Source organism: Parasteatoda tepidariorum, chromosome 3 (genome assembly GCF_043381705.1).
Source record: "Parasteatoda tepidariorum isolate YZ-2023 chromosome 3, CAS_Ptep_4.0, whole genome shotgun sequence".
Lineage (NCBI taxonomy): Eukaryota > Metazoa > Arthropoda > Arachnida > Araneae > Theridiidae > Parasteatoda > Parasteatoda tepidariorum.
In genome coordinates, this window is record NC_092206.1 from 55388715 (window position 1) to 55414047 (window position 25333).

General features: G+C 28.3%; 1 protein-coding gene across 2 annotated transcripts in view; it reads left to right on the forward strand.

Annotated features, from left to right (window-relative positions):
• The window catches only part of LOC107452400 (rough deal), a 97863-nt gene that overhangs the window by 71600 nt on the left and 930 nt on the right, over positions 1-25333 (forward strand). For both annotated transcript variants that reach the window (XM_043040514.2, XM_071178661.1), the window contains exons 40-52: positions 573-665; positions 753-831; positions 1537-1595; positions 10135-10330; positions 12036-12290; positions 13997-14115; positions 14717-14787; positions 14894-14960; positions 18600-18848; positions 20435-20530; positions 20613-20727; positions 21372-21423; positions 23021-23147. In XM_043040514.2, the coding sequence (XP_042896448.1) occupies positions 573-665; positions 753-831; positions 1537-1595; positions 10135-10330; positions 12036-12290; positions 13997-14115; positions 14717-14787; positions 14894-14960; positions 18600-18848; positions 20435-20530; positions 20613-20727; positions 21372-21423; positions 23021-23147 (1578 nt within the window). The remainder of the gene's footprint in view (positions 1-572; positions 666-752; positions 832-1536; positions 1596-10134; positions 10331-12035; positions 12291-13996; positions 14116-14716; positions 14788-14893; positions 14961-18599; positions 18849-20434; positions 20531-20612; positions 20728-21371; positions 21424-23020; positions 23148-25333) is intronic.

Sequence of the window (25333 nt, forward strand, 5' to 3'; positions counted from 1 at the left end):
GACCTGAAATACGTCAATTAATTAGTGCTAATTATTGCAGAATAGAAGTATATGTATAGAAACAGAAATCAAAATGTATATTCTCTTAATATATCTTCCGAAGGATTTGGATTTCTGACTTCGAAATATGGTCCCAATAGTTTAGTCAGGAAATTGGTTGAAAGTTTGCATCCCTTAATGTTGATTTCACATTTAGCCTATTTCATCATATCTCAGAAATTTTTTTGGCAAATCAAAAGTTGTTTTTTCATGCAATTATAAATTCATATCCAAAGAAAATTTAGTGTAAAAATAGGTTTTAATTATTTATTTTATTTACTGAAAACATAAAATGTTTTCAACCCTTGTAATGCATTAAAATTTTTAGAATTATAATGTATACAAATTTCTACATTATTTTGAAGATTGAAATTTTAAATAAAATGAACAAAATTTGAAAGAAATTGGTCAACTAGTTTCAGAGTTATCAAATTTTAAGTTTTGTTTTTAAAATATGATTTATAGATTATCTGATTGTTAATCTGATTATTCAACCAACCTTGTTATAAAAGAGCTTTTATTTTTTCTTTTAGAATATTGATCTTTTGAAGTTTTTGAAAGTGTACAAAAGAATATATTCTCCAACTAATGAGGAGATTGAATATTGGCGTTCCACTCACCCAATGGTAAATATATGTTTAAATATTAAATTTCAGTAACTTTTTGAAATTTATTGATATTCTTTAAACATATTATTTGATTATGTATTTCAGGATACTAACTTACCTGACATAGCGAATACTCGTTTATCATTCAACATATTTGCCTCTGAAAACCCATTTAAAATCATCAGTAGGTATTATTTATGTTTTTAATTTTTTCTGCTATAAAAAATTCATAATTACCTATACTTTTTTATTCACTGCTTTAATTTTATAAAGTTAAATGTTTAAAAAGTATCAGTTTTTAAATTGTAGCATGTTTTAAGTTATTCTTGATGTTATTGCTAATACAGTTACAAATTGAGAATTTAAGAGATTTAGTTTGAAGTTTTGCTATCAAAGTATTAAATTTTGCTTTACTTCTTTTTTTACGCATGTACAGTAAAAAATTTTAAAAAACATGAAAAGTTTAAATTATTTTTTAAAAGTTTGTTACATGTTATTGTTACTTTATTACGAAGGCAAAATTTCTAAATAAATTGCATTCAGTGAGTTTTTTTTAAAGATTTTTTTAAATGGGAGACATTTTATCACCAACCTAATATGATTATTAACTTTACATGGTTAAGAAGCTCTAAAAGAATATACATGTTTTTTACTTTTATTTTTGTGTGACTTGAAATTATTTAAAAAAATTTTCTGCCAATAAAAATTCAAAGATAACAATGTAAAAAAAAAGGAAAATAGAATGAATATTTTTGTTAAAATAATTATTAATTTTTTACTAGATTTTTTTTTTCAAAATTGAATAGAGGCAAAAATGGTATTGTGCAATTCAAAAGTGTATACTTGATTAAGTTTTTATCAATATATTGATTTTAAATTTTGTTTACAGATCCGGAAGTTACATCGAATACTTTAAAATTGTGGCTTGAAATTGCTCCGATTCTACAGGTATAAGCGAATAATGAACTTATTTTGTTTCATTTCTTATTTTTCAAAGAATTATTTGCAAACCTAAATTTAATGGTTAGCTGATATTAAATGGCTTGATGATTTAATTTATGGGACTGCTCCTGTTTGATCTTTGTTAAGAGGTGAAGAATATTCTGAGTGATTTTTTTCATTTTTTTAAAAAGCACAAATAGTAGGTTTAATCCACTAAAATACTGATTTAATAATTATAAGTTTTTATTTAAATGCTATTGACCTGTGTTTTTCCACAATCATTTAGTGTAGCTAATTTTTGCATGGCTTTTTTAATCTTCATTTACCGTAAATTTATAATTAATTGAACATAAAAAAGTTTCGACTTCTGTTAAAATACAGATAAAGCGAAACCCCCCTCTAATTTTTGACAAAAATCATCGAGGGACGCAAATAAGCGGTACTGACGAAAATGCTAAGCACTATTAAGTGGCATTAAGTATGGATCACAAAATATACTGTAAAAATAATCCTAACAAAAGAAAGTGAACTTTAATTAGTAAATCTAACTTATCTTTACAGTGATCTTTTATTTTTAAATCTTGGTACAATTGGGGCACATGCAAAAAGGTGAGAAAATAAAAAGTATGGATGATAAAATATTTCATAAAAAGAAAGATAATTTATTTTGTTACGTTAATCAGATCCCTAAAATTTCCCCCTCTCTAGCACGACCTTGACCTATATGCAACTGGGAGGAAATGTTGACTGCATGTGCAAAGGATTGCTTCCCACTGCACTTAACAAACACTTGCACTTTTGTTAGCAGCAATCTTCAATTCAGTGACTGTGATTGATTATTCCTTTTTCCCCCACTCATTATTCATTTACAATCAAACATTAATCCTCTACCTACCTAAACATCAGGATAACCATTTTTTAGAAATAAATTCATAAAGAAATTCTTAAAATAAAAACTTATAAATTGTGTTGTAGGGAAGGGGGCATTTTTTAGTACTGATTGGTAATCATTTTTTGTGTGAAACTACTGGGAGCAGGGGCTTTCTGGAGTCAGAGTGTTTTATCAGTGTTTCACAGTATCACTCGTAATTAAATTATTTATTTGCTGAGTCTTTCCTTCAGACATTTACATCGTGTCTTGAATTTAAAGAAAGAAAAAATGATAGTTGGTCAACAAATGTTGGTTTGATGCATGCACAGATTACATCTTTTTCACATTTATTTTAATTGCATAAAATGAAAACTGAAGGATGGCACATCAGGAATGACCACCCTTTGTGGATGTTGAAATAAGATTCATGCTGACCACCTATGAAAGATGCGGGCTATCTGTAGTAGGAGGAATTGAACTGTCAAATTGTATCTATGGTTGAAAAATTGTTCTTTTAAAATTACCTGAATACGATGGGCAGAGGAAAAATAAGTTAAGTGATGAAAATTATTGCTAGCTAGAAATGAAAAAGAATACAACTTGAAGCGAAATTCCTGTTTACAATGGGCACCCATTGCTCAGAAATTGCTGTTCAGTAGTAGTTCGTGGGCCAAGTGCATTAATCGTTCAAGTTTGTTCCGATGCTCGGGGGGCATTTTTTTCTTTTTACCAAATTATTAGAAATGTTTTAATATTTTTAATTTTATGAAGTTCTCCAAAAATTATTCGATCATAATTTAATAACAATAGATTACCTTTCGCACTCTTTTTCTCTACGCTTTCCTACGCCCATCCAATAAAATCAACGAGTTATTTTTTCTCCTCCAAATCAACCAATCACACACATTCACAGATTCTTTCTTCTCTTAACCGCTAACTGCAATGTTTGTAAACAAACCCTTTTAGATGTTGCTTTGCACACGCTAACTTAATCAATTTCCTTTTCAACTCTTAAAACATATTTTAATTTTATTTTAAAAAAAAACGGCTCTTTTAAGAGCCAACTATATGATAAATCATTTATTTTACTTTTTCTTGGAAAATTTTTGATTTTCTTTTCGAAATTGGAATTGTTTAGTTCCAACTAAACAATCACAATGTCGAAAATTCGAAATTGTTGCTTGCATTCAGGAGAGGTTATCACCGATATTGTTTCTCCCTTTTCCCTAAAAGACTGGCAAAAAACCAAAGAATGTATGGTAAAATGGACTCAATTAAAAGAATGTGCAGAATACCATATAAGCCAGAAACTATTTGATATATCTGTTGATGAACTATCTCAGTTACCAGCTGACAATGAAGGATACCATAAAAAATGCTATCAAAAATTTACAGATAAGACTAGAATTTCTAAGGCAGAGAAACGATGTCTTAAAACCATTTATTCCTGAAAATTCTGAAGAATCAACGGCTATGTCATCTAAGCGTGTGAAACAGATCCCTGTTTGAAAACTTCTTGTCGCACTTCTGTTCTTCCTAAGGTGTGCATTATCTGTAGATCAGTAAAAAAGATTAAAGAAAAGCATTCAGGAAAAAAGAAAGTTGAATCTTTAAGTCGTTGTGAAACGAAAAATAACAGCTTGTTGCAAGCAGCTATACAAAAAAATGATGAAAATATTTTGTTGCACATCCAAAACAAGGACCTTGTTGCTATTGAAATGCACTACCACAGATCATGCTTCAAAAATTATACCAAATTTCTAAGTACCAAGAAAATTTCTACTTATGAAGTTGACATTAAGTATGAAAAATCTGTCAGTATCTTTTGTACTGATGTCATTGAGGCCAAACTCATTAAAAAACATAAAATTTATGAGATGAACAAATTGACTAATTTAATTGTTCAAACTGTTGTACAACATGAGAATGAGGATATTAGTGGATATCGCAATGATTTTTTGAAAAGAAGACTTAAAAAGAAGTTTCCACAACTTGATTTTGTGAAACAAAATTCTAAAAATTTATGTGAACTTGTGATCTGCTCTTCATCTTCATCAAGAGTATTGAAATTGGATCAGTTCTGTGGTTCAACTGATAGTGATAGTGTTACAGATGATTCTTTTACTTATAATTCTTATAAACCTTCTTCCTCTGATATTTTGAGAAATTTATATTCTTCTGCACTTGCTTTAAAAAATATCGTAACTGAATCTACTCCAACTGTTTTTGCGTGGCCTCCAAATGGATGTGATTTGACTGTTGATGCTGCCTCTGATATAGTTCCAGTTGAACTTTTCAATTTTTTAGCATGGATGATTGGAGTATCTGAAGAAGAAACTATAGAAAAGACCATAGATGTCCCATTTGATGTAAAACTAAAAATTCTTTCAATAGCACAAGATATCATGTATTTAGCTTCAAATGGAAGGAAACAAACACCCAAGCATTTAGCATTAGGCATGACGATTCGTCATATTTCAGGATCCTCAAATTTAATAGGCTTACTTAATGGATTAGGACACTGTGTTTCCCACACGACAGTATTGCAGCATGATACTGCTTTAGCCATGCAGCAGTTAAATAATAATCGTATCTATCCAGAAGGTTTTGAAAAGGGTCGTTTCACAACATTAGCTTGGGACAATAATGACTTTGGTGAAGAGACATTGACAGGATACTACTCATAATACAAATGGTATAATTTTACAGTGGGACATCAGATCACATCAGTCGGAAACAATTAATAGTATGGCACTTCCAATTCTTAAAAAATCAAGAAAGCGTACGCTAAATGTGAATTTACCTGACATCATTTCAAAGGGGAAAAAAAGCCTAAACCTCCTTCTTATGCTGAAATACCCTCAATTAATCACGAAAGAAATTTACTTTTACAAAAAGAAGCTAGAGACATTGATGATCTATTTTTCTTATGTAAATATGTTTCAAAAAACCTTCTTCCTGGTTGAACTGGTTTCAACAGTCAAATGGCAAGATCTACTGAGAATTTAGATAAAACAAAAGTTGGTTATCTCCCAATATTAGATGCAAACCCGACAGAAATGTCCACTGTCAATACTCTTTTGCATCGAAGTATTGAAATAGCAAATAAACTTGAACTTGAGAATATCGTTCTAGTGTTAGATCAAGCTATCTATGCAAAAGCTCAGCAGATCAGGTGGCAAAATAATGAGTTTAATGATAGGCTCATAATTCGACTCGGAGAGTTTCATACTTGTATGGCATTTTTAGCAGTTATTGGAAAAAGATTTGCTGATGGGGGCTTGCAAGACATTTTAATTGAATCGGGTATTGTTGCTCAAAGCTCTATAGGCCGTGTTTTAAATGGGCATCATTACAATAGGAGTATTCGTGCTCATAAACTTTTATGTGAAGCATTACAAAGAATACGCTTTGAAGTTTTTCTGTGTGAAGAGAAGATTGATTTTAATGAAGTTGAACGTGTAATTGAGCATTTTTGTAAAGAATATCCTCATGATTCCTTGGATAATTTAATTCATAACTGTGAAATTGAAAAAATACGTAAAATGTATAATGAATACATAGCTTTGAAATGTGGTGAAGACCTCACCTATGAGTTCTGGAGTTCTTACATTGTGATGGTGGAATTGCTACTTTTGTTTGTTAGAGCGACTAGGCAAGGCGATTGGGAACTGCATTTATCTGCTGTGCAATCGATGCTTCCATATTTTTTTGCATATGATAGAGTTAATTATTCAAGATATTTGAGTATTTATTGGTGTGAGATGCAAAATTTAAAAATCTCAAATCCGGCAATCTACAACGAATTCAAAACTGGAAAATTTTCAGTTCAGCAACAAGAGAGGCATTTATTTTCAAGGACACCTTGTGATCAAGTCATTGAACAAACATGTAATAGAGATTCCAAAACCAAAGGTGGATTAACAGGAATATCAGTTAATAAAGGTGCAGTGCATAGATGGATTTTATCCCACCATTCAAGAGCAGCCATCTCACATCAGTGTAACATAATGGCAGGAAAGCAAAATTGCAATTGCTTAAAAAAGGAGTTGGATTCAACTCGAATCAAACAAGATGAGAAACATGTCATTGCAATTTGTGATACAATCTTATCCATGCAAAATCCTTTTAAAGATACTAACGATGCATTATTAAATATTGTTACTGGTAGCGTTGCTCCAGAAGATGTATGTCTTGACCTGAAGCACGCTGCAGCACTTGGAAACATAGCTTTAAATTCTTTTTTAAAAGAAAGATTGGTGCAAGAGAATCTTGATTTTTTCACACCTATCAAATGTTCGAAATTAAAAACCTTTTCAGATGTTGGTAAAATAAGTACTATACAATTAAAAGCAGAAACAATAGCATTAAAAAGTGATAGAAATTTATTTAGAAGAATGTTAATGATTTCTAAAGTTCAAAATCTAGATTTAGAAGAATTATTGAAGTATAGTTTGAGTAATTTACCTCTTGCCCTTGCAAATTATGATGGCAGCAAATCGAGAACAAACAAAGCAACTTTGCTTCATTATTTAGAAAATTGTTCGGATAGCATTATTATAGATTTTAACAAATATCAAAACACATCAAAGGCATTGTTGTTGATGCAATGGCTTTTATTCAACAAGCAACAAATTCATTTGCCACTTTTGGAGAATTTTGCAATCTTTAATTAAGCTGGCAAAAAACTATAACTGCTCCCGTGTTGACTTCGTATCTGACAGGTATAATGAATTGAGCATCAAATCTGCCGAACGAAAGAGAAGAAGCATTGCTGGAGTTCAATTAGTTCAAATATATCAAGCAAAACAAAAAATGCCTAAACAATTTCAGAAATTCCTTGCATCTGGCAAAAACAAAGAAGAACTTATTGATTTTTGTTTTAATTTTTGGAAAAAATTAAGCCCTTGCCTTTTTGAAAATATTGAAATTTATGTCACACATGAAAACATTTGTCATAAGTTGTTTATTAATTCAAATGAACTTACTGTTGAGAATATTATAGAACTTGAATGTGATCATGAAGAAGCTGATTCAAGAATGTTCCTTCATGTTGGACATGCAGCACTTTTTTATGATAAAGTTTTCATCAAGAGTCCTGATACTGATGTACTTGTCTTATCTGTATCTTTGATCCATAAAATTAATACTTCTTTGTTATATATCCATGGTACTTCTCAAAATATTAAAATATTTGATATCAACTCTATATTCAAGGCATTGGGAAGTGATGTATCACAAGCCTTAATAGGTTTGCACGTTTTTACTGGATGTGACTCTGTAAGTTCATTTAAAGGTAAGAGTAAAGTCAAATCATTGAAAATAATGTCAAGCTCAAGCTTATTTATATCGGCATTCGTAAAGCTTGGAATAGATTGGAATTTATCCAGACCATTGGTTGAGCAGTTAGAATCCTTTACTTGTTCTGTATATGGACAAAATAAGTGTNATTAAAATAAAAAAAAATAGAAATGAAATTTATAAGATTTTATGTAGCGTATGCATTAAAACAGAGCGTGTGATCAATGAATTTTGTAAAGTGCACTGTTTGTACAAAATACTGCTGAATGGTTCTACATCTAAATAGCTAAATTTCAAATCATAAATACACTTAGAAATATATAGATGTACAAGCATCTGGAATTATATTTTATTTTGCTTAATAAAAATTTATAAAACAATACTTGTCCAAGGCTTTTTGGGGACATTCTGTTTGTCTTTTTTATATACATATGTGTGTTTATTTTGTGCAAAAGCTACTTGAAATAACACATTGAAACATTTTTTTATCTTACATTACCTTCAATAAGCTCAACATATTTTTTTTAATTTGTCTTTATTTTTTACAAATTAATATTTTACTAAATTAATAAAATAATAAAAGAAGGGCAAACAAAACCTAGCTAAATTGCTCAAATAAATTATGCAACAAAAGATGTTTAGTGTGTGCAGATGACATTGATCTTGTTTTAATTGTGTTTAACAAATAGAATGTTAAACAACATATATAAAATTAAATTTATTATAGGTCATTGCAAATGTAATTTTTATATGAAATGGAATTTTTTTAAAAGTCCATTTATTACAAAAGTATACTTTGCATACCAGAATGTGAGTTATATTTTTAAGTATAATAACCATTTTACAGTGTTTAAAAAGAAGTAAATATTTCCAGATTTTTATAGAAAATATTCAGATTATTCTCAATGGAGCAACAGTTCATAAAAATTTTAAAAATTTATCGAAAATTAATTTTTATGCAGTGGGTAAATTTATATTTTTTATATAATTCTTATTTTAAATGCTTATACAAAATAATTAAAGAAAAAAAACTTAAAAATAAATTTCGATGAAGTATCATGTCCTCTCAAAATGAAATTATAATTTTATTAAACGTTTATAACGTTTATACAAAAATTGTAAAGCAGTTTGAAGCAAAGGAGACAAGAACTAGAGCAGACGCAAATCGCAAAGCTTTTTGGTTGTGCTTGGTCAATTCATTTTCATGTGACGTCACAGTACCCTCCACTTTGGATATTCATGGGCAAAATTCTGTATTCATGAAATTAAAATAGTTCTTCAATATTTTGGTAACTGTCAATTAATGGCCTATTATATTTTGGAGAACTTCGTGAATTTATATTTCCCAGGCAAGATTGAGTTCTATTTTGGAAGATTAAAATTGCCACTCGAGTGTAGGAACGAAAATCAGTTTAGAACTGCATTTCAGTCTTCAGCCCACGGACTAAAGCTCACCTTAATGTAAATTCTGTGGTAGACCCTTGATTCCATAAACATCTGGCTATCCGCCAATATCCTGTAAGAAATAGCATGAACACAATATCAAATAGATATGGAAATGCAAGTCCATTGTTAATGATTGAACTTTTTAAATGGCTTCACTGATTGGCATGGCACTTTTCCCCTATAAATAGCTACAATTATTTACTTTATTCTGCAATATTTTTCTTACACTTAGATTAAATTGTTTATGGGCATTATGCTTTTATAAAGGGAACATATTTGAGGGTACAAGGGTTATATTTTTTTATAAAGCGTAATTATCTAATTTTTACTTAAGTAAAGTATTGTGTTTTAAAAATTGGTCTAGTATTTTTTAGCCTTGAGTAAATGTGTTTGGCATTTTTCTATGCTTACACACAATTTCTTACTAAATAACAACCTTGCATTATAATGTCTGTTTTCATCAGGATGACAAAGGTCAAATATATTCAGGTGTCAACAGTATGTATGTGATATAGTATATTTTTATCCGTTTTAACTGGAGTTTCAGATATAAGCATGCTCTATGANAAAAGAGCGATAAAAAATTGCCATTTTTTAAAATTTTATTATTGTGTTCAGAAGCTCTCGCGGGCCGCACTTCAGTAGTCGAAGGGCCGCAGGTTGTGCACCCCTAATGTAAATTATTATCATGTTTTCTTTAATTTCTTTCTAATACAAAATTTATTCTTTGTTTTCTTCTAAATACATTTCTTTCTAAATACAAAAATGTACTTTTGGGGAAGAACCTCTCATGCAAAAGTTGAAATTAAAACTTTAACTAAGTGAAATCCTTGATCTCTATTTGTTTTAAATTTTTGTATATCTAAAATGTTTTCACCTTTTAGATGATTCAGTATATTTTTACAAGCAAAAATATTTATTTTCTAGCTCTCCACTGATCACTTGGTGGTTGTTGCATTAAAAAATCAAGTATCCAAATATTTGGATCAATATTCAGCCAAGATCATTGCGCCGAATCATGATAACAACTTTGTTTGCTCTGTCAATAAGATGCTGGAAATGATAAATAAATCTGAAACAGCTGTTGGATGTGCAACATGGATTATGAACAAAATGCCTTCTGGTACATTGTCTTAAGTCTTTTTCACAATTTTTTAGTTTAAAGTAGCTGTTATAAAAGCACTTTTATACTGTACTTGTTAATTGACATTGATTTGATTGTTTTGGACGAATCTATATTTTTATATCTCCATATTTGTTTAATTGAGGATGAGGATATTGGTATAGGAAATTCAGGAGTGGCAGTATTTGAAAATTTTAATGTAATGTGTTCAGAAAATTTAATTCAATTCTATTTAAAAATGTGTTTTGTATCATTTAGTAAACGATGGTAAAAATATATGATAAGAATAACTTCATTGTCATTAATTTTAATATCTACTTGTTTTATTAGAAATGTTTATAACATTTAAAGAACTTGTAACTAGCAATTTGAAATCATAATTTTATTAAACAGACATCGATTTAAAAATTCTTGTATCAGCATATTTCTTAAAAGTCATTTATGTTAAGGATTTGTCTATTTTAATTGAAAAGCTTTAGAATCAGAATTTTTTTTCAAAACCTTATTTAAACTGAAGGCTTGAGTACTTCAATAAAAAAAATAAAAAAAACTATTTGAGCAACATATTTTTTAAAAGTAACTAATCAAGCTACAACAGGGAACCGATTATCTGGAACGGTCGGGACAATCGCTATTCCGGTTTTTTGGTTTTCCGGTTTCCGGATAACGGGTTCTGTACTGTATTACAATTTAGGAAATATGTTTAGATGAAACTGAAAATTTTTTGAATATGTTAAATATTTACATTTTTTGTAAGCAGGTGATACTTAATGATTACTATATAAAGTAAAATAAGCAAAGGCAAATAATTTTAAATAATCAATAGCCTCTGAGATGTTTTGTACCCCTACCACTAAATTTATTTCGGATAATGCATTAATAAAAAATTTATGCCCAAACTGGTTGCAAAACAACTCAATCATAGAGAAAACTTTTAGGTAACTAATTCTTTAATTTGCTTATTTAATTGGCTGATATATGTCTATATCCATAACAATTAATTATTAATCTTCTGACAGTAATTATTTATTAATTCATACCCATTATTTAAACAAGCAACAAAATTATTTTGATTTTAAATTTGATTAATTGACTAATTGACTAATTTTACTAATTGGTTGAAAATAAAAAAAAATTCAGCAAGCTGTGATTGAACTCATTGGAGCGTTTCTTAGCCTGGATTGTCATTGCTTCGGCAGATATCAAAAGCAAACCTCATGTGTTCAAGTGTATCCAGGATTCGTTTTTCTTTGTGTGACAATCTTATTAGTCTTAACTTTGAACAAATCTTGTGATAATTTTACAGTATTTTTTTCATGACGTCAAAATCTGAATAATTTCTTCTTGATGTTTTTTTCCATCACTCTTCTGAATTTGTTGAGTGAATTTTGGAAGCCATAACATTAGGCATAACATTAAATCATTACCCTTGTGTTATTTGCTACTTGGTAGTAATATATTTTTTTCTGATTAGGCTTGGGTTCGGTTTTGAAAATCAATTCTATTCTTAAAACTCTTTTATATAAGTTGAATTTTTTTCTTTCTTCTTTTTTTTGGGGGTGGGGGTGTTGTAAAACAAATGAGATAACATAACATTTTCAGAAAATCCCATTTTCTAGTTAAAATCTTGCTATGAATCTTTTTAAATATTTGCCTTGACTTCTTAGCATTTTTTAATATTTGAATTTTTTAACTTTTCAAATAGGTGGAAATAAAGTAATTTTTGCAAAACTTGCTGTAAAATTTGCTCAAAAATGGTATACAGAGTCACAAGGCACAGGAAGTGTAGAAGAATTAGTGAAGAGATTATCATCACTGCTGCAATCTTCAGAGATTGAGAGAATTCTATACAAAAACAATTTACCATTAGAAAAAAATTTGCCACTCACTCATACACCAGCTCTTTTGGTTGAGCATTTAATTGAAAACTACACATTCAATCTTGATGATAGTACAAAAAGTAAGATCACTTTATTTATGTAACATATTTTCTTGTTGTATAAGTTGACTTTTTGGACTATTAAATCATAATGAGAGTTAGAGACTCAACTTGTACTTCAGTCATATATCTTGACTAAAATTTTGTTTTTCCTTAAAACGATAAAAGTTGCTTAGCTTAAGAAATTTTACCTGGTTTGCAAGATAAATACAAATATAAGAGACAATACAAATATAATTATAATGAAAGTTAACTTATATAAGTTTTATGTTTTTAAGTTTTATTAATATTTTTTAATGTTAACATATTTATGCTTTTTAATGTTTACATATTTATGCTTTTTAATGTTTACATATTTATGCTTTTAATAATTAATTTATAATTTTAAACTTATATTATTAGCTAAAAAAATTTACTCGATTTGTAAGATAAATATAAGCTCGAACAAAGTTACACAACCATGAAAATTATTATTACACCATTAAAGGCTTTACATATAATATAGAACTTTTTACTATATACCATAAATATTTTGAGTTGGATATAGAAATAGATTGAGAAATTTTAAATGTTTTAATGTGTCAACTTTAGACACTTTACAGCAGAGGTCTTCAACCCTATGCCCGCGGGCACCATGGCGCCCGTCGATCGGTCTAGGTGCGCCCGCTGCTTGTGCCCAATGATAAAATATTTCAGTTTTCCATTTTCCCCTAAAATGCTAAGCAAATTTTTTGTTTTGCTTTTTCAATATTGGTGATAAACACATCCAAAATAGAAATCGCCAGGAAAACGACCTCCATCCCCCAGATATAAGCACAAAGCATTTATTTCATCATTTTCTCCCAGTAATGAAGCGCTTGCCAGTGAAATACAATGCCAAAGATCACACTGACTTTATTTTATATGTTTATAAATAATTTTTATATTTCGTATGTTTTGCAACCATTTAGTAATCATTTATTTTGCACAAGAATATTAATACTAATTATATTCATATGTTGAATTAATTTTTAAAGTTAAATTTTTTGTGCATTATATGTAGTGCGTCGTTCATCGATCGTTGCTGTAGAACTGGGCATCTGAGGTCTAAATGGCCCTTATGTAGTGCGTCATATTACCTATGTCAACTAACTATAAATTTATCTTGAAAAAATAAATGGTGCCCGCCATTCAGCCAATATAATGGTACTTGCTCTTAGGTACAAAAAGGTTGGGGACCCCTGCTTTACAGTATGATTTCAATTGATTAAAAATTGGTTTTTCTATAAGTCAGAATTGAAAAGTTGATTTATGTACTAAACGCATGCAAAATCCCACATTTTGAAGGGGAATATGTAATTTTTTTAGTTTATAACATGATTTTTTTGCTGATTAAATTAAAGCATGCTGAGGCTAAAAATTTCATTTTTATTTCACTTATTATTTTTTATTGTTATTGAAATATCTGTTGTAAGCAGTAATGTTCTTGTCATTTTTGTTGTTTAAATTTCTGATCTACAAATTTGAGTTTTATCTAATTTGAAAATATTAAAACTGCAACAAATTATTTACATGAACATGTATTAAAACAATCTTTAAATTCGTATCTTTGATGTTTAAAATAATAAAAAAATTGGTATAAGAGGCTTTATGTTACATATCTTCTGTAATTTTGGATATCAATTGCATGACAAATCATTTTTTTTATATTTTAATTAGATACTGTATATATTTTCTTTTTGTTTCAGTTTGCAAAGCTGCTATTGAAATATGCACTCTTGTTAACATGAATTTTAATGATGTAGTTTTGAAATTCATTTTTAAATGGTTAAATGATTCCCAAACACACTCCACAAATTTAGATGAGGTATAATTTTGATTATTATAATCTTATTTCTTATTTTACTGACAATCATTTTTGTTTATTTATAACTTTTATCAACAATTTAGTATTTTTAAACTGTTTTTTTTTATACTCAAAAATCCAAATATATTTTTTATATTAATTAAAACAAATAAAATAAAATTAAAACGAATCATCCAACCAGAACTATTCTTAAAATTGCCTTTTTTGAAACTATGAGGACATCAATGGTTGCACTGCATTTGGATTTATTATTCAGAATAGTATTAATGTATTCAGAATGTATTAATATTATTTCAAAATTGAGGGTAGAATTTTATAATTTATCAAATTATCTAAGATGAAATGTACGCTGAATTTTTTTTATGGATAATCATACTTTGCACTTATTAGCTACCCACCCCATTGTATCGTATACTCGGGTAATTTTGACTCATGGGTAGCTATCGAGAGTTAATAAAGGAAAGCCTAGAATTTTACTTTGATTTACAGAAGAATTTGAATAAAAAAAGTTCACAAAATCAAAGTTCTGCTGTATTGCTCTTTACTGTATTCTTTAAATTCTATTACATAATCCGATAATTCATATTAGTTTTTTATTTAGTCATTTGCTCATTTTGATTCTCCTGGACCAAAAATATGTAATAAAGACTCTGTGGAAGATAACAAGATTAGGTAATTGTTTGTATTCTTATGTTATTAGTTTTCTTTCTTTTTTAGATTATTGTTATTTTAAATCAAGCTCAGTGATTGCAATTTTTGACTTTTCGTTTTTATTTAGAATAACAAATCTACTCTTGGGTTTACCAGAAAATATTTTACCATCCATGCGACAGAACATATTAAAGGTAGTATATATATAATTTGTTGCATTGGAAAAATTCAGTGAAATTGATATGTTATATGAATAACATATACATTTTAGTTATATGAAGTAAAAGACTATCTTAACAACTATTCATAATAGATGAAATTGTCATTACTTTGAACTTGTCATAGTAAGCAAATATACATATTTAATGTTAAAATGGAATAACAATACTTAAAAAAAAAAAAAATAAGAAGTAATATTTTTAAAAACCACGTTTTTGTAATGGAGAATAATAATTTAAACAAAAAACGTGAGGAGCGTGAAATACATAACAGTACATATGTGTGGATGTGGCTGTTCATGTGTATGAGTATTTCATGCGCACCACGTTTTTCGTTTTTCAAATTTTTGTTTTTTAATTATTTTCCACTACAAAATTGTTGTTTTTAAAAATATTACTTTTTATTTTGATTTTTTTTTTTGTACTCACTTCTGAAATCTCAATTTTTTTCACTCACTGTATACAAAACTTTTCAACTGACATGTGACACTAATTTGAAATAATCGAATTGACAACGAAAAACAATCGCGAAAATATTAATNTTTTTTTTGTACTCACTTCTGAAATCTCAATTTTTTTTACTCACTGTACACAAAACTTTTCAACTGACATGTGACACTAATTTGAAATAATCAAATTGACAACAAAAAACAATCGCGAAAATATTAATTTTTCTTTAATTTTAATTTTACTTTACTTTGTATCGCTTCAATCTCTTCATTTTCATGCATTGTCATCCAATTCTGAACAATGTGCCAAATTTGAAGTCAGTAGCTAGTCGGGAAGTTAGCTTAAAATCGATTACGAAATTCCGCCCGAACAGACATACACAAAGGCAAGTTGATATAAACGTGGTAATAATGAAATATACATAGTTACCTCTTTCTTTTATTTTGAGCAGCTATTTTGATTGAAAATATATATCAAGAGTAGAATATTTTTGGCTGCAGATTGTAGACTGAATTACATATCTCTATAATTTAATAAAAGGCAGACATGTCTATTACAAGGAATGTTTTAGCAAGTTTCAAAATTGCAACACGTTCTTGCAAGTGAAAATAAAATTAAATGTACTACCTTTCAACATCAATTTCTAAAGTGAATGCTGATTTTAACAGTAAGTTGTCAAGAAGGAAAACAAGGGGGCAATATAGATATGAGCCTGGTAGCAGAAACCTGGCAGCTGATGTTACAGATTGTCACAACATGCGTAAATTATTTTCCACCTCAGATCTTTTTAAAAAGGGGAGAAAAAAACTGGGAACGAAAAAAGGTTTTTAATTGAAGTACTGAAAATAATTAAAAATTAAAGGAAAAAGAAAATATACTTTTATCTTTATTTACGACAAAAAAAGAAGCTATTTTTTAGAAAAAATATTAACACCGATGGAAGACATTTTAATGTTCATTTTCCAGTTATTCAGGGTGCATAGTATTTTTAAAAAGTGCTTAAAGGTGCTTATTTTCGATTTTTAAAAGCCCTTAAAGGAGCTTTTTTATTGAGTGTTTTTAAATGGTACTTAATTTTCCCTTTTCAAAAATGAGAATTTTTTTCCTTTACCATGTATTATGCAAAAGCGAGGTTTTCATATTGTTCTATTCAACATTTTCACGAATTATTCAAACACAATGCATTTCGGCGTACCGTTGTTCCATAGCGTATGAATGCGCCAATCATTTTACATGTTCGATGAAATTCTTGCGGGTCTGCATGTGCCTATACTGAGCTGGATTCAGTGGGAATTATTCTTGCCCTATCATGTGCAACTCTGCTGCATTTTACAAGAGATTCTCAATTTCTGGATTCATTTTCCTCCCTCTGAAGTTGAACCGAAAAATCTCTATCATTTTATGGTGGCTAATGTAATGAACAAAAAGAGTTCTTTGTCAGAAACTAGTTATTTTATCATGTTAATGTAAAATCTTGAAAATTATTTTGCATTTTGTTCATGTATATAGTGCTTAAAATAATTTTTGAAGTGCTTAAAAAGTACTTAAAACGTGCTTATTATTTCTTGAAAAATTTGGCTACACACCCTGTTATTGTTCTGTTTATTTTTCTGCCTATGGTAAGGTAATGTATTGTATTTGAAGAAACTTTAAACAGACACAAATCTGAACACTGTACATTACAAAGCTATGAATTCCTTTCTTTCAAATGAAAGTTGAACCATTCATTTTTCTTTATTGAGCTTAGTATAAGCATGTGTTTTTTCCTCCTTTTGCGCAAAACTAAAGTATGATTGCATAAAATTGAAAATTAAATTTAAATGATATGTAGCTTTTATATTTAATTTTATTATATTTAATATTTTAAAATTGTGCTAAATATATCTTAGATTAAGCTTAATTTTACAAGGTATAAATTTTCGCTGATCTGTTAACATGCATAATTAGAATGCCTCTATGGCCGAGTGTTAAGAAGAATTACTAATATTTGAATTAATCTATCACTTTAACCACACTTTCAAATGTGAATGATACTCATGAGGCATGAAGTTATTTTAATGGAAAGCAACCTATTTTTGATGCACTTTATTTCTTAGCAGAACTAAAAAAGCATTAAATGCATATGAAATTTAATTATTTCCTAACACTTCCTAAATTAAATATTCGCTGTCGAGATAGACATAAAAAAGATAGGCTTAATTATTCCTCATGCTTAATTAAGCCAATTTTTTTTATCCTAACTAATTAATGTGTCTATTTTTTTAATGCACCAGTATTATAAGACTTTTCTATGTATTGATCTCCAACTATTGTGAGTTGTTCAATGCTTTCATCAGTATTCTAATCATTAATTAGAATACTGAAATTAGTTAAAAACCTATATATATAAGTTCAAAATGTAGAGAAAACAAGGGAAAAATTACAGAACAATGAAAGAAGGGGTATTATATCTTTTATTTTCCGGATTTTTTAAATTTTTTGTCATTTTTTTGGAATTTTTTTTTTCTCCGGTTTCTTGTTATTTTTATTATTATTATTTTTTCCACCTTCTTTCATTGTTCTGTAACTTTTCCCTTTTTTTTCTCTACATTCCAAACTTATTTTATGAGTTCTATTTACTTGCAGCTTATGCACAATAAATAAAACTTATTTTAATGTTGTTTCTCTTAATTTTCTTCCTGTTTTTTGTATTTATTTTGCTATATATATGTATATATCTTTGTGTTTATGACAGAAAAAGTTCTAATTATCATTTGCTCACTTTTATTTATTTTTGTATTGTATTGAATCTAATTGATGATAATCATCAATATGATATTTTTTATTATTGAATAAAAATGTTTTGACATTTTTCTTTTTTTTCCCTTAAACACTTAATATTAAGAAAATTCTTTTTTCTGGATTTGCCATAACCTGACGATTCTGGATATGAAACTGTCCACTACATATATTCCGAAAAATTTTGAATTTTTGTCCATTTTTTATGTTTTGTGAGTGCCATTTTGCAGTATTTAGCTATCTATTGCTAATACTCGACCAACGAAAAAGTTTTTTTGTTGCCGATGCTCATGTAAAATTTTGCAGAACTAGCATATCTGATTGTATGTCGACACCCTCTCTTTATACAATTTTTGTTTTATCCTGTTTCTTGTTTTAATTTTTTAGTATACTGAAGAGATGTCAACCTACACTAGAGCAAAATTTGTGTTTTGTTTGGCTTCAGTTTTTGGTGTAAATCAAATAGCTGACCTCCTTGGATTACCACCGGAAAATTTGGAAGAAAACTTGATACCTACTTTGTGTTCTGCTGAACTGCAGCAGTTGGGACTTGCATATCCTCTTCATATGCTAAATAAGTGTAATAAAGTTGAACTGCTACAAAAAGTACTGACTTCTAACTCCCACAACACTGATGTAAGTATTAGATTATTTTGGTTCATTATCTTAACTATTAATTAACGCTTATTGTCATAAAGGATGACCATTATTAAGCTTTATGAAATGCAAGTGGGAAACTTGAAAAAGTACTGAGTGCAAAGATTTTATGCAATTTGTAAAAATAACTAGAAACATACAGTATGCAAAAAGAAAAAAAAAACACCCTTAATTGCTTTTGATTTAGTGATCGGATTTTCACGTACTAGGACTAAATTTTAGTTATTAGAGAGCCTAATGTTACGGTGTGTAGAGGCACAAACTAACTAAGCATATTAAACAGTGATTGTTTTTATTTATAAATAGTATAGTGTTGAATTCATTTAAAATACTTATAACTAATTTTACATACAAATGGACTAATTGGCATGGAGAGAACTTACCCATACTGATATTCAGCATTAATGTCTCTGAACCTCTCGCTACTCGGTTCTGTTTTCTTTTTTTAATGTTTTCTCTTCAGATCTGATTTACTATACTTTTTGTTTGATAAAACTGTTGCTAAATTCTGGAAAGGTCTCATAAGAGATCAAACTTATAGACTATGGACTTGTGATTAACCCTTTTCTAACACATATTTTTTAACACTTTATCAACAGCGTTTATTTATATTTGTTAAGGTTCTATGTACTAATGGAAGTTTCCACAGTAAGGTTAAAGTGAAGGAAGTTTTTCAATCTAATCAATTATTTTGGAGTTTACAATATATTTATTTCAAATGTTTTATTGTGATTTCGAATTTAGTGGCGATAAGCGTCACACTAAACTCAAGTCTGCTAATTAATTAGTGCAGACAATGTGTTAATTTACAAAATTCGGCACAGAAATGTGCTTTTTCTAACTAAACATACTTTTCTTTCAATGGATTTAGACTTCTTACTTTCAAAATATGAGGAATGGCTGTAATCTGGATAATATAGTCCCAATAATTTGGTTAGGAGAGCAATTGAAAGTTTGTGTCCCTTAAATGTTAATTTTATTTTTTGTGTATTTCACCATATCTTGAGAATTTTTTTAAGCAAATTGAAACGTTTCGCTCAGAATTATGAAATTCATTTTCCCAAAGACAATTTAATGCAAAAAATAATTTTATATAATTATGTATTGGTTTTTTATTAATAATAATGGAAAAATATTGAATTGTAAGGTTAACAATTTTTCCCATAATTTTAAGGAATGTAATTTTAAATGGCAAAATGCAAAATTTGAAGGATATTGGGGGGAATAATTATCAGGTTGTTCAATTTTAAAAAAGTTGTATGTTTAAAATTTGATTTCTGTAATTTGCTATACATATTCAGTATATGACATGTTTGATGTACTTGCAATCTATGATTATAATTTGACACAGGTGAATAACAAACTTTTCCTGCACTTGGTAATGGTTTGTGATATCACAGTTTTCGTTGATCTGTTGAAAGTCATTTTTTTCCCCTCACAGTCGGTCATCGTTTTAGTAATTTATTTAGTTAATTGTGTTTCGTATTTCATGCTGACATGGTATTTATTGTACACCTCAAAAACATCTTTACGAGTTTATTCTTTTCTGAATTTGAATTTTTTAGGCTCTGGTGTTTTGTGTAAGATTGTGCCAGGAACATAATATTTGGCATGCTTCTATTTGGGAGACAATTCTTCAAAGAATGCTTGCAAAATCAATGGTTAGCAAAATTGGTTTGAAATTTCAATAGTTTTTTTGTAGTACGCATTTCTATTGTACTAAATTTTTGCTTATGGTTTTAGTTTAGTTTGCTCCGAGAAATACTACCTGCTACACAAGGACGATTGATCCACTTGTGGAATAATAAGATATTTATAAGTGCTTGGAATGCAGTATTCTGTGACTTATTAAAAATTGGTAATAATAATTTATTATAGTTTTCTTTTACAGTTCATAAGTAATGACCCATGGGTTGCATATAATGATAAATTGTATTAACAATAAACTCCTTTATTTGAATAAATTTAACACTGTATTTAAATCAATGAAAAAAAGTTCTAATAGGGATTTAATTAAGTACTTCTATTAAGCATCGCCAATTAAGTATTTTATAATGTATAAAGCTATGTTTGCTTTGAATTTTAAATATTGAGATTAGAAAGGTGGTAATGAAAAGATTTTGAAGTGATGTATGTTAAAATTCTGTGAATTTTTATTTGGGCATACCATTCCTGTTTTCAGATTTATTAAGGAAAGAAATTAAGAGTTGAATTTTAATTTTTTGCTGTATAATATGAAGAAAAAGTCTTAGTTTTGTTATCATTAAAATGATTTTTTGTAATATTTCAGTGTCTTAAAAGAAGCATGAAACGTTAAATTGTCAATTCAAAAATATGTTCTAAGGTCAAATTTCTTTATTCATGCCTTAATTTCATTTTATTTATTTTGTCATTCCTTTTTAAGTTTAAACATCAAAATTTTTTAATTTATTTTTAATTGTATTGCAATTTAAGTAAATATTTTATTAGAAATTTTTTTAATTTTGGATGAAATTCTTATAGATTCTCAAGATTCAAAGTACTTGCTTTCAAAAGTTTACAAGACGCTATTGAGGTAAGTACCATTTTCCATTACACTTTTCACTTTGTGGGACTAATCTGAAATACTGTTTTATTTTTTATAATTTTAATTTCAAAACGTTTACTACTTTTTATTCATAAATAGCAAAACAAAAACAAAGATTACAAAAATTATTATTTTGACCCTATTCAGATTTTTCTAGTATTAATGCTAATAAACATATTTAAAGTATATTAAAATAAAAGAGGCTAAAAAGAAATTTTGTCAAAAATTACCTTCTTTTGAAATTAAATTTTAAAGGATAAAAGGAGAGTTTTTATTATAAGTTTTTTGTCTGTAAAAATTATATGAAAAATATTGGACTTTTCTTTTTTGCAATTTTAGAAGTATTATTTTTAGACAATTAAAAATTTATTTTTCTAAGCTTCTAATATCATTTTTAAGGATTTTTTACTCTGTGTTTTAGTTTTTCAAATCAGTGTTTTGGTTTTTATACTTTGGTTTTTGATAATATAATATTTTTTGTAAGAATGTATATAAGCCAGATTTTTTGTAAGAATATTTGATAATATAATATTTTTTGTATCTTAGAATTTTTTAAAGTCTAAAAATCAGTAAAGTTTTTTTTTATTGCAGTTTTAAACTTTATTGATTAAAAAATAACTCTTGTAAATTATTTCTGTTAAATTTTGTATTTTCCATTTTTTTTCTCTATGTATTCAAAGTAGTTAAGATGATAAAAATTAAGATGTTAAGATAAGATAATAACAAAAAAAAATTAAGATAATAAAAAACATAAAAATATAATAGAAATAATAATGTAAAGTATGAAAGTATAATAGAATAAAATTTTTGACTGGGAGAAAGTTATTAAAAAATTTAGTTATATACATTCAGTTCAATTTTTTTTTAAGAATATATTTTTATATTACTAGATATATATCTAGAAATTATTTCTTCCGTTATAAACTATTAAGTTACTAGACTTAAAAAGTTAAGATTTCAAATTTTACATTGCAAAGTACTGGGGTGAAGTAATTAGGTGAATTCATGAAAACTAAAATTTTGCGAGTTTAAAGTCCTCTTCAGGAAAAAAAGAAGAATCCTATATACTTTCTCCTAAAGGGTTTAAATGGGTGTGAAAAATACAATATTGTTTAAATGTTTTTATTTAAGTTTCATAAACTAATGTTTGTCAGTTACTCAACTTTGAAACATTTACTTTGCAATTGTAGTGTCTCTTAAAACGATTCTCTTAAAAGCTTGCAAAAATTCATTAAAAAAAAATTTACGTTTTGCAAAGGTTGCAAAATGCTTGTTGCTGTAATTTACTGGCCAAATTTTAGCTGAAAAATTTTTTTAAAATTTGAATAAAAATTTTATTTAATTAAAAATTTTTTTGACATTCAGTAGTTTTTATTCAAAACAAATAAGAGATAACAATCATATTTCAGTAATTTTATTATCATATTAGTTCTGATGTACTTTGTTTTGCCCCTGGCTTATATTAACATTTGTTTACATTAAGGACTTATTAATCTGAAAAGCTTATTTTCCTGAATTTTTGAAATTTCATCAAGTCAATTATGAGACTTTTCTCTTTAAAGTAATTTTTTCTGTTTTGTTTTAGGTGTCCTTGCCCTGCATATGTAAATATTGAATATTTAAAAAGGGAATTAAAAGGTATAGGGCATAAAATGAATTCTAATGACTTGAAAAGTATTGAATCTGCAAAAGATATTTGTACAATAATGCTAGTAAGTATTTCATTTTTTATTTTATTTTTATTTCTCCCAGTTTTATATAACTTCAACTTCATCTCTTAGTGTGTTAATTACTCATAGTTTTTGTAATTTTTTTAAACCTTTAATCAGTTTTAGTATGAGTTTTAATAAGAAACATGTTTTAAGATACAGTAAGACCCTGCTTAACGCGTAGGATACGTTCCATCAAAGTAGAGCGTAATGCTAAACAGCGCTAAACGAGGCTATCTTAACATGTAAATAATGAGGTTAGGAGAAGATAAATAGAAAATTGGTTAGGTATTGAATTTAATAATTATGTTTTTTTTTTTTAATGAAAATAGAACCAAACATTTATTTCTTACAAAAATAAAAACAATGTAAACGAATATACGTACTTATAAAAACAAATAAAATTCTAAGTCAGTCCATTCAGTCTATTTTGTGTTTCCAATTTTCTGCCTTTTTGTCAAGAAGGCATCTATTGTAGTTTGTGTTTTCTTTTTGCGTTCTGTTAGAAGTTGTTGATAAGTGGATAAAGCATCTGTAACACTCCGTCTTGCTTTTGAACTTCTGTCAAAATTTGGATCATTTTGAACAAATTGGTCCATAATTTCAGTTATAGTGGCCAAACTACTTTTTACAAATGCCATCGAAAGTTCTTTTTGCTCTTCTTCGAAATCACTACTATCAATATTTTTGTTTTCTTCTTGCTCAGTTAATTCCTTGAGCTCATCATTAGAAAGGCTAGCTGCTGTTTCTTGAACTATTTCTTCGACGTCTTCCACATTTACCTCATCTAAGCCGGTTTGTTTTGCTAATTCCACTATTTCTTCCACTATTTCATCCATATCGACAGAGTGTCCAATGTCTTTGCTCTTACTTAAATCTGCCAAATGTTCTTCCGTACTCCTTTCAAAGATCTTTCTGTTATCTCATTCCAAAAAAGGTTTATGTTTTCTGCAGCATTCATGATATTGTAGTTTTTCCAAATTTCTCTTATTGATTGCTTCTCTTCTCCGTCTATTTTGTCAAACATCTGCTTTAATGTTCGCCACAAGTAATAAGCCTTAAAATTGGATATAACGCCTTGGTCCATTGGTTGGATTAAGGCAGTTGTGTTAGGCGGCAAAAAAACCATTTCGACTGGAATGCATGTTGTTAAGTCTGATAAATTTGTTGGGTGGCTTGGAGCATTATCAATTAATAGTAGCGCTCTCTGTTCAAGTTTTCTAATTTCGCAATAATGTTTAACAGATGGGGAGAAATGTTCAGTGAACCAATACTGGAAAATTTTCATAGTTATCCATGATTTTTTGTTAGACTCCCAAATTACAGGTAAATTTGATTTAGATATGCCTTTCATCGCTCTTGGGTTTTTGGAGTGGTAAACTAGTAGTGATTTTAATTTGAAATCTTAGCTTGGGTTACCACCCAGTAGAAGTGTTAAGCGATCTTCTGCGACTTTAAATCCTGGTGCTCGTTTCTCTTCACTGGATAGAAATGTTCGTTTTGGCATTCCTTTCCAAAACAGGCCTGTTTCATCAACATTAAAAACCAATTCTTGAGGATAGTTTCCTTGTTCAATTGTTTTTAATGGAAATCGCTGGGAATTCAGCCGCCGCTTTCGTATCACCACTTGCTACTTCTCCTGTTATCTTTATGTTGTGAAGATTATTTCTATGTTTAAATCTATTAAACCATCCTTGACTAGCAACGAAAGCTTCACTTATGTCACTTGCCTCTACCTGAATGTAATTAAAAATTCTTCTAGCTTTTTCCATTATGATGGATTGGCTTAATGGCATATTGCGTTCAATTTCGTGGTTAATCCATATAAACAGCCGTTTTTACATTTCCTCTATAATGTTATTTCTAGAATGGGTAATTCTAGTTGCTGAGCTTGACCTAGTTGCAGTTGCTGATGACAGTATTTTTTCTTTATTCTTAAGAATTGTCCTTATTGATGAAGTTGCCAAGTTCAATGCAGCACTAATTTGAGATTGACGTTCACCAGAATCTAACCTTCTAATCACTTGCATTTTAGTTTCCAGTGAAATACTTTTTCTGGTTTCTTTCTTTTCTTGTTTTTCATTATCACTCATGATAAAAACTAAAGATCATAATATTTGTCGCTGTATTAATCGTTATAGTATTATATAAATTTATATGTACTTACAATAATGTCAACAAATGTTTCA